The sequence below is a fragment of the Limulus polyphemus genome, unplaced genomic scaffold (assembly GCF_000517525.1).
Source record: "Limulus polyphemus unplaced genomic scaffold, Limulus_polyphemus-2.1.2 Scaffold6667, whole genome shotgun sequence".
Lineage (NCBI taxonomy): Eukaryota > Metazoa > Arthropoda > Merostomata > Xiphosura > Limulidae > Limulus > Limulus polyphemus.
The window spans coordinates 24959-35009 of NW_013672277.1; the positions used below are offsets into that span (position 1 = coordinate 24959).

The 10051-nt window shown below is 30.0% G+C and overlaps 1 protein-coding gene across 4 annotated transcripts in view; it reads left to right on the forward strand.

The window, feature by feature from the left end:
- LOC106473950 (nuclear pore glycoprotein p62-like) overlaps positions 1-9825 on the forward strand; it is a 32349-nt gene extending 22524 nt beyond the window's left edge. For 3 of the 4 annotated variants that reach the window (XM_013934639.2, XM_013934640.2, XM_022402335.1), the window contains 5 exons: positions 4865-5030; positions 5476-5660; positions 7197-7308; positions 7739-7805; positions 8480-9825. In XM_013934639.2, coding sequence (XP_013790093.1) covers positions 4865-5030; positions 5476-5660; positions 7197-7308; positions 7739-7805; positions 8480-8562 — 613 coding nt within the window. In that variant the 3' untranslated portion in view covers positions 8563-9825. The remainder of the gene's footprint in view (positions 1-4864; positions 5031-5475; positions 5661-7196; positions 7309-7738; positions 7806-8479) is intronic. The other variant, XR_002613817.1, reaches the window with a different exon arrangement.
- The last annotated feature ends 226 nt before the right edge of the window (positions 9826-10051 follow it).

Here is a 10051-nt window from a genome sequence, read left to right on the forward strand (position 1 = left end):
ATAAATTACTATATCGATACCATAGAATTCCACTATAATTTATCAAGCTTGGTAACTAAGCTGTATTTTGGTCTGAAAAAAATATGAAATTTCGAGTAGACTAAAGACACAACCTACTTTCTTGAAATCTTGGTTCGAAAGAATGAGATGTCATCCTAACACTTTAAAATAGCTGATAAAACCACGAAGGGGACATTCTGAGCTTTTGATTGGTTATTCACATGTCATATATTTAATTATGTATAAGGGATTGTTTCCAAAAATGGAAAGAGATGAGCGTGGCCACTGTATTTCATTCAGTACATGAGTGATATCTCAACAAATAGAAAAGATAGGAGGTTCTTATTTTACATTCTAGCTTGTCAATATCGGTAATTTGAGTTCCTAATTTAAGAAATTAAATAATGTTAAAATTTGAATTATAATATAGTTTGATACCAAACTTATGGACATAAATTTATAAAATAGTAGTTCAATAAAATTGTTAATGCAAATCAACAAAAGTGATGACATGGCCTTTGACCCGTATGGAAAGAGTTAAAAGATTAGTGCAATTATACATAGTAATTTTTCCTTATAATTTGTTAAAGTAAAGAAAAAAAATGGAGTAATATTTAATGAGGGTTAAAGTAAAATTTCCAAGTATTTTTTTATTTGATACAATCATTAGCTATTTCTATTTAACAGTAAATCAGGAAAAATGTTTTAAAAACATTACACCAGTTGGAAGTAACAATGTCCAGTCTTGACACAATCGTGTGTTAGGGCATGGCATATAATAAGTAAGATTCTTGATTAGAGAGAACCATTTGCCCACATGACCAACTGAACAATAGTTATTAAATTGAAATAAACTAGTATCAGATGCTCAGCCAATAGAAATGCGTAGAAATGAATGATTAAACTTAAGTCTAATAAAACTCAATTTGTAATCTTTTAGGAATTAGAATTTTAAGAAAAAATATTTATTTGAAAGAAAATACAGTTACTAAATTGTTTAATTAAGAAATTCATAAAAATTCATTTACAAACCTAGATATACTCTACATCTGTAACTTAATTGTAATGATTATATCAAAAACCTTATTTAAAAAGTTGAGACAGATGCAATATTCACGGAAAAATTACTTTAATAAAATATACTGATTGCTTTATTTATTTGTGCTATGTTTTAATAAAATTTCTCTTCTATTTCTAAATATGGCATTAGAATTTTATCCACTATGTCAATTTATGTACTTCTTCAAAATTCAGTAAGCTCTTCTTTATAATTGTAATTACTTTTAAAATAACAAATTATTTCAAGTAACTTGTTTGTTTATGATTAGTAAAATTAGCAGAAATGCCATCCTATGGGTGGCTGTTTGTGCTAGTAATTACTAATTGCAGTATTCATACGTCATTGAAAAAATTTAGAAAAATTTAAACTTTTTCTAAAAAAAAGATTTTTTTCTTGGAACTAATGCACAGGAAAAGTGTTAAGTTTGTGCTCTTTAGTCATATGCAACTCATTGCATCAAAATAATTCAATGTACAGAACTCAAAATTTTCATCAATTTTACTGATATAAACTGTAATGTTTTATTGTATTAAAAGTAGTACCATTTATTGAAAAAAAATATTTTTTTAAGAACTCCACTTTCTCATTACTACATTTAAAAATTACATCAGTAAAGATATAATCAAACTCTCATGTACAGTCCTAGTGAAAGTTGTGTTCTTGTTTTGAGGAGAATACTTTTACTTAAAATTGTGTTTCTATTATAAAGAAATGGTTGTTATACATACTACAGTTATTTTTCTAATTGCCTGAACCTTGAATACCCAAAGTGTGAACTTTTTTTCTATGGATTTTTTTTTATGGTGCCACATTGTATTAATTATTTCGGTCACTTACATAGATAGATACGTATATACGCACTACGTCCATTATAGTAAGACTTTCAGAGCTTTCTGCTCATCCACAATAGCTTTTTTCTTTTGACTAGGAAAGCACATTTATTAAGACTTTAATATGAAGTGGTACTTCTGTGAGAAGATACTGACTGAATGATAACACATAAACTGTGAGAAGATACTGACTGAATAATAACACATAAACTGTGAGAAGATACTGACTGAATAATAACACATAAACTGTGAGAAGATACTGACTGAATGATAACACATAAGCTGTGAGAATATTACTCACAGCCAACTAAATTAATAGAAGAATTAATCCAACACTTAGTTGAAGTGTTTTTGATCCATGCTTAAGTAACTTCAGCTAATAGAGTTCATGAAACTGATATAATTGTTTTTACTCACGTATCTTTTTTTGTATTTAATTAGTAAAATTAATACACCGTTTAAACCTCAATTATTTATTATGGGAAAACAAAGATATTTTGCTACATATTTTGGGCATATTTGTTTGGACTATCATCAGGGATTTTGCAATAAGTGTTAAGTTACCCAATCATGGATTTACAAACTACATGCTCCTGTCTTTATATGATCTTTTACTTAATATAGTTTCAGTGATTGAGAGACAAGTATTTATTTGTGTATTCAACCTATCTGAAATCATAGTGTCAGCAGATTAATCACTTACTGAGATATCTCAATATTAACTAATGTTTTACCAAAGCAGTGTATGGTCTGAGTTCTGCTACTCATAGAATGCTTAAAGGAACTGTTTATCAATTGGAAGGATCTTAGCTTGGCAGAAGGTACTGCGACCTTTGACAAATAACAGGAAGTATAAATATACTGACATATGTTACAGTACTGGCCTTAAAGAATTTATTAAACTAGTCACCACATAATATCTTCCTACAGTTTCTAATTATGATTAATTTTGACTATTTGATTTTATTCCTTTTGTATAGCACCAATTATAAACGAAAAGGATTTTTCAGAAACACACTATGACAAAAGAACAAACATTCTGCTAGTCAAGTTTAATGAAGTAACTTATCAAGAAATAACATTGATAGTTTGTAAGGTTTATGTTTGGAAAATCTTTTTTTTTTTATTTGATAATACAAACTTCTCCATGTTCTGTTGTTGTGTTGATTGGCTTCACAACTATGGCAGATTAATACCAGCAACCATTAGTAAATAATTTTAGATGTACAGTTAAGATTATGCATTGAATTTCTTTTGGTAAGCTACTGATTTGAAATGGGTTCAGCAGTGTTATATGAGCCAGTGTTGATAAATTTTTAATGCTGCTCACAAGAATACTTGTGTAATTCTGGAAATCATTCTCAACTCTTCAAAGTTATGTATAATGTTTAGAACTAGTGCAGCTTTGCTGTCATAAGTATATGTATGGAGAATATATTATTTCTCCATGATTTTATGTTGTATTTAATAACCCAACCATAATTCGCAGTTGTAGTTATTCATATTTCAGTATTTATTGTAATTTGCACACTCTAAAAAAAAATGAAATCATGATCCTATACCTTTCAATTGCTCTATAGATCTTAAGCTCTGCTACATAATTGAGCACAGACAGACAAATAGCAGTTATCTTTCTCACCAACTTGTAAAAGGTATGTTGGATTGACACTTTTCTGTCAAATATTTGTATAATTTAATGATAACTAGCTGACATACCAATTCAATGCATAGGGAACACAGTGGAGTCAGATTCCCCCCCCCATGAGGCCCTAAGAGTATGTGCCAGTTTTAGTAACAATCAGTCCAGCAGTTCACCATTTATAGATGGTCTAAATAAAGATTGCTATTTTCCAGCAAACCAAAAGAAGGCCCAAGAAAATGGTATGTAATAATTAATCTGTAAAAGTGTTTCATTTCTCTCATCATTAAACTAAGAAGTCAAAAAGTGACACATGTGACAGTTACATGCTGCAATGGTTAAAGTACAAACACTTGTGCTTCAATCATAATAAGTCAGCTCAGACAATGGTATATGACAGTTTTACACTGCAGTGGTTAAAATATAAACACTTTTGCTTCAATCATAATAAGTCAGCTCAGACAATGGTATCATATGACAGTTATACACTGCAATGGTTAAAATACAAACACTTGTGCTTCAATCATAATAAGTCAGCTCAGACAATGGTATATGACAGTTTTACACTGCAGTGGTTAAAATATAAACACTTTTGCTTCAATCATAATAAGTCAACTCAGACAATGGTATCATATGACAGTTATACATTGCAATGGTTAAAATATAAACACTTTTGCTTCAATCATAATAAGTCAGCTCAGACAATGGTATATGACAGTTTTACACTGCAATAGTTAAAATATAAACACTTTTGCTTCAATCATAATAAGTCAGCTCAGACAATGGTATCATATGACAGTTATACACTGCAATGGTTAAAGTATAAACACTTGTGCTTCAATCATAATAAGCAAGCTCAGACAGTGGTATCTTGAGATGCATAAGGATTGGAAAAATCTGAAAGCCTTGGTTAGTTGGAAGGAAACAAAAGTCAAGAGGTGGTAAGTTGAATACCTGTACACTTGGATTGGTGTCAGTAAAGGACAGTGAAGACAAGTGTCAGCAGGTGACAACTAAAGTATCTTTACATACTAGAATTGATGTTAGTGTGGGAAATTCAAACAACATGAATGCTAACTCGTAATAACTTGAGTATATTTATAGCATGATTGATGTAAATAGGGTTGATTTAAAACATGAAAGCAGCAGGAAATAGCCTTATTTGTGCAAAATATTACTTAAATTTTGTGTATTTTAGAACTATGTTTTATCTATGCTAAAGTGTGTTTAATAGGTATAGTAGTGTAAGGTATTGCTTACATTAAAAAAAATAATAATAATACCCAGTCAACTTATTTAAAGAGGTTTGTAATTTTGGTGAATCTTTATATACAGAGGTACAGTTTCTACTGCTACACCTGCTACTACAATGAACTTCAGGCAATTAGAAGAATCCATCAATAAATGGACGTTGGAACTTGAAGAACTTGAAAGAACATTTCTTAACCAAGCTACCCAAGTTAATGCATGGGATCGTTTACTTATTTCAAATGGTCAGAAGGTTAGCAGTTAGTGACTTGAAGTTAATAGTATTCTTATTATTGTGAACAGTCACGTCTTAGTGTTTTTTTCTGACAACATTTACAATGTAACATCTTGAAGTACCTTGTATACAGTGATGTACGACACTGTTATCCTTTTAATGTTTTATAATGATATTCTAAAGTACCATCTGTTTATTAACTATTCAACTGCATGTCATTAGAAACACTGATTATATTCTCCACTATATTAATACTTGACATTGTTACTGTATGGATGATTGGTGCTGCTAAAGGCTGAGAATCAATAAAGATTGAAGCTTTTTAGCTAATCTTTAAACATTAAAAACTCATAACATTTATTTTGTAGTGATAATTGTAATGGTTTCAACTTCATAAAGAAAAGCTTTTGACTTTTCACATTATAAACTCAGGTTCTGATAAAACATTTTGATATTTCAACAGATAACTGCTTTGAATGAAGCAGTGGAAAAGGTAAAGCTGGATCAACAGAGGTTGGACCACGAGTTAGATTTTATTGTAGCCCAACAGAGAGAATTAGAAGAGTTGTTGGTGCCACTTGAGAAAAGTGTAGAGTCAGCCCCACATCTCTCAGTTCAACAGCATGCAGACCTGGAAAGAGAACACACGTGAGTAGTAGATGTATCTGTTCAGCTGTTTTTTGCAATAGAAAATTAAAGTGTTACAGTAGTGTTCTTCATATAATACTCCTATCTTTGATGATTTTACCAAGGCTGCCAGAATCTGGCTTCATGCTATAAACAGAAGGAACAGTTAGAAACAATGAGTCATTTCTAGTTGGAATTATAGTAGACTTTTAAAGAGCAAAATGCTGTCTGTTTTTTTATATTCTATAAATTCCATGCTTTCACTGACTGATTTCTCTGTGTCTTAGATCTAGTACTCTTATGATCATCAATAACTGGATGATTGATAGTCAGATATATACAAGCTACAACTTGCTTCATCAAGGATGCAACATTTTCCACAGTGTTCAGGAATGATTGTGGTCTGAGTTTACTGAGAAATCTTTGTTTTGATTGGAGGAGAAATGGATTCTCTATATATCTTTATTGTTTCATCCGTGATTGGTTTAATGAAACTGTCAGTGAAAAAAAATCAATCATGAAGTATTTTATTTTTTCTATTGGTATTTCTAATAAAGTATTGTTTCCCCGAAAGGGATCCGAAAGCTGCATAGAGGGGTCACTTGATTTAATCACTCACACCAGTATACAGTAGTGTGTTGTCTGTCTGTCAGTCAGTAGCCACTAAAATGGCATCACATAAGGGACACTTAACATTGCAATTTGTACTGTCATGATGTCAGCAAAACTAGTGCATGCCATGAATCACAAGAAGAATTATGCACTCTATAGGCTACAGCACAGCATGACATATGAACTTCAAAAGCAAGAAATAAAAATATTTGTTACTCTGAATTTTGGTTTTATTTACTCTTGAAACAGAACACTTTCAAGGACCCTTCAGAAGTACATCTAGTTTGTTTATATGTATATATATATACATGTGTGTGTGTGTGCTTCAAGTCATTTTTAATAATACAGAAACAGAAACTTATGTGCAGTTAACATAATTTTATTGTTAAATGTATATATACACGTATATGTCTGGGTCAAAACCTAAACATATGATTGTTGTCACTACATGTGAATTGGTATGAAAGTGAGGCTTAAGCATACACATTTATTTTTCAATGAAAGCAGAGCTCTTGTATCAGAATAAAGGTTAGATCTTTATAAAGAACAGTTTAAGTTCTTGCACATGTCTTTATCCTCTGTGATTTCAGATTTTTCCCTCACCTCATCAGCCATGCATAGTTTGTTCTTGTGTATTTTTTTCATAGTGAAATGTCCTAGCAGTAGTGACATATATTTCTGCTAATTAACACTACATTCTATCTGTTTGCTTCACTTTTGTTTGAGGAAAGTCAAAAAAAATGTTTATATGTTTGTCATATTTACTTAACGTGTCCATTTTGTTTTTTGTTTATGTAATTTTATATTTTCTGGTTTTATTAACAAAGCATCTTCAGCATTTTGAATACCACATACCATATGGTACTGTAAAAACTTAATTTTTAGTCTTTGATATCAGTGGTTTTAACTTTAGATAAAAACCAATAGACTTGTGTTGTTTCATAGATATCATCTAGCTGAAAACATTGATGGTCAGCTAAAGAGAATGGCTGAGGATATTAAAGAAATAATTGAACGACTAAACACTTCCAGTAAAAGCCAGGAAGAAGTTGATCCTGTAAGTAGTTTTTGATACATTTTAATTGAAAAATAAATGTCGTGAATAAACTTGATCTCCAGTGTTTTTAGTGCTTCAGTAGGTGAATGTACAGAAATTTGAAATGTTCAGTTGTTCAACATAATTTATGTTTAAGCTGTAAATTAAGAACCAGTTTATGTAACACATTTATTAAACTTACTAATGATTGGATTCCTGAGCAGGTTTTGTGTCTGTTAAGAAATTCAACACTTTAGGTAATTTATAATTTACTTTTTATTATTTTTGTTGTTTTTTTCTGAATCATTCTTCTCAACTTTCAATGTTGTTGTTAAATTTTGAAAAGTGTATGAAAAATAATTATAGTTATAAAGATAAGACTTACTAAAAAAAGTTGACTACTGAATAAATACAAGAAGTTTGCTTTGTAAATCTTTATCTTTGGTTTTAGATGCAACAGATGTCAAAGATTCTCAGTGTTCATATGGATGCCCTACAATGGATTGAACAGAACTCAGGTAATCAAATATTATCTCTATCACTGACTGGACCTAATTTATAATGTGGTTAAATTTAAAGATCTGTCTGTCTGATGTATGTAATGAATATTGCAAAGCAATAAGACAGTCCAATACAGCATACCGATAAGAATTTTAGTACCAATACACTGTATTGGTAAATAATTTCGTCAAAGCCATTTTATGTTAAACTTGTCAAAACACTTTTTATCAATATTGTTAGGTGTTATGTTTATTATTATAAAACACACTGTGCTTAAAGCTGTACTTCTAGTCAGGAGGGATGCACATACATGATTTAGGTCCTATTTTTGATTCCATTTCAACCTGAAAAATGTTTTCAAATCAAACTTAAATGGACTAATTTTTTTTCTACTGACTGTAGTACCTGATAGTATTAACTATGTATATTCAAATATTAAAACTTCGGTCCAAGTAAATTAGCAGTGTTGATTTGTATAAAATGTGTGTGTGGGTGAAACAATACTTCTATACTGGTAAGAAATTAAAGTTACTTTCACCACTATTGTTTAAGTAAGGTTGTTTAAATCATGTTTGTTTTCTCTAGAAGCTGTTATTTTTGAGTAACACAACTTTTGTAAGTTTGATAATTAAACTCACACCACTAATACCTACAGATTTAATTTAATAAGTTTTTGATATTCTGGTTCCAGGAATTGTTCAAAGAAAGATTGAAGAAATTGGAAAAATCTCTGAAATCGAAAGAAGAGATCAAGATAAGACCTTCAGGATGTAAGACTGATGATGAGAACAATACCCCCAAGTTCTTTGAAATAATGCTTTTTTTATATTTTAAATGTTTCTGCTAATTTTCATTGTGTTCTTACAGCATTAGTTATACCTTATAAATCATGATTTCAAAAATATAACAAAAGAACATTGTCACCCATTATTTTTCATTCTTCTAATAAAAATAAAAGCTCTATATATTTTTGGTTTTATTAATCTGAGACTTGGCAGTGAACAGTCCTTTTCATCCATTCCATGAAACACAGTATCAAAATATCTCAAATATTTTGACATGGAACTATCCATTATATACATCATTCAAGTAATATCTTGTAATCTGTATTACAATATACTTTCTTTTCCTGGTGATAAAAAGTTTGAAGAATGTGTATGTATTACTTTTAAAAATAAACTTCAAAATACTTTTTGAACTAATGATATTATGACCTTCATTCTAGTGTGGTACTTGTGGTTAAATATTTTTTAAAGAACAATTATAATATTCATAGAGAACATTCTAACTTTTAGTAAATTGTCAGTATTGTGGAGATCAATAATGTCTTAGTCAGAAAGTTGTTTGTATTATAGAGATCAGTAATGTTTTAATTAGAAAGTTGTCAGTATTGTTGAGATCAGTAATGTTGTAGTTAGAAAGATGTCAATATTGTGGAGATCGGTAATGTCTTGGTCAGAAAGTTGTCAGTGTTATGGAGATCCAAATTGCTAGAGTCAGAAAGTTTTCAGTATTGTTGAGATCAGTAATGTTCTAGTCAGAAGACTCAGTATTGTTCTAGTCAGAAGACTCAGTATTGTTGAGATCAGTAATGTTCTAGTCTGGAAGTTGTCAGTATTATGGAGATCAATAATGTTCTACTCAAAAGTGGACAGTCTTGTGAAGATAGCAATGTTTTAATTAGAAAGTTGTCACTATTGTGTAGATAGTAATGTTCTTGATAGGAAGTTGTCAGTATTGTAGAGAAGTAATGTCATACAGAATGTCTTGTCTTGCTCAGTAACTTAGGACTCCATTTTCAAGGTGCATATTTTAAATTAAGATTTATAGATTGCTGAAGTTTCAATATTTTTTTTCAGAGTAATTGTTGTGCATTTGAATCTTAAATCTAAAGAAACTTTTGGAAGCTTGGATTAAAAGCACTTTCCTATTCACTGATGCCCTCAGAAACTCGTATGCAAACAAATGACTAAGCTTATAATGGAGTTAACCATTGTAAAATGATGTATAAAGAAAATTAAACTGCATTGCTAAAGATGTGTTTGATTTCCATGATCCATGTGGTGGTATATTAATTTATGATACACATTGAAGGATTTAGTTATAGAGCTTAAAAAGTACAAAATATAAATCATAAAGTGTTTTATAATGATAAAGTAAGTATTTTTAAGGAGATCTGTAGTTCTGAACTTATGTAAAATATATAAGAGCTTCTGTAAAAGTATGAAAAACAAACACCAGAAAAGTTATGAATGATTAGGAA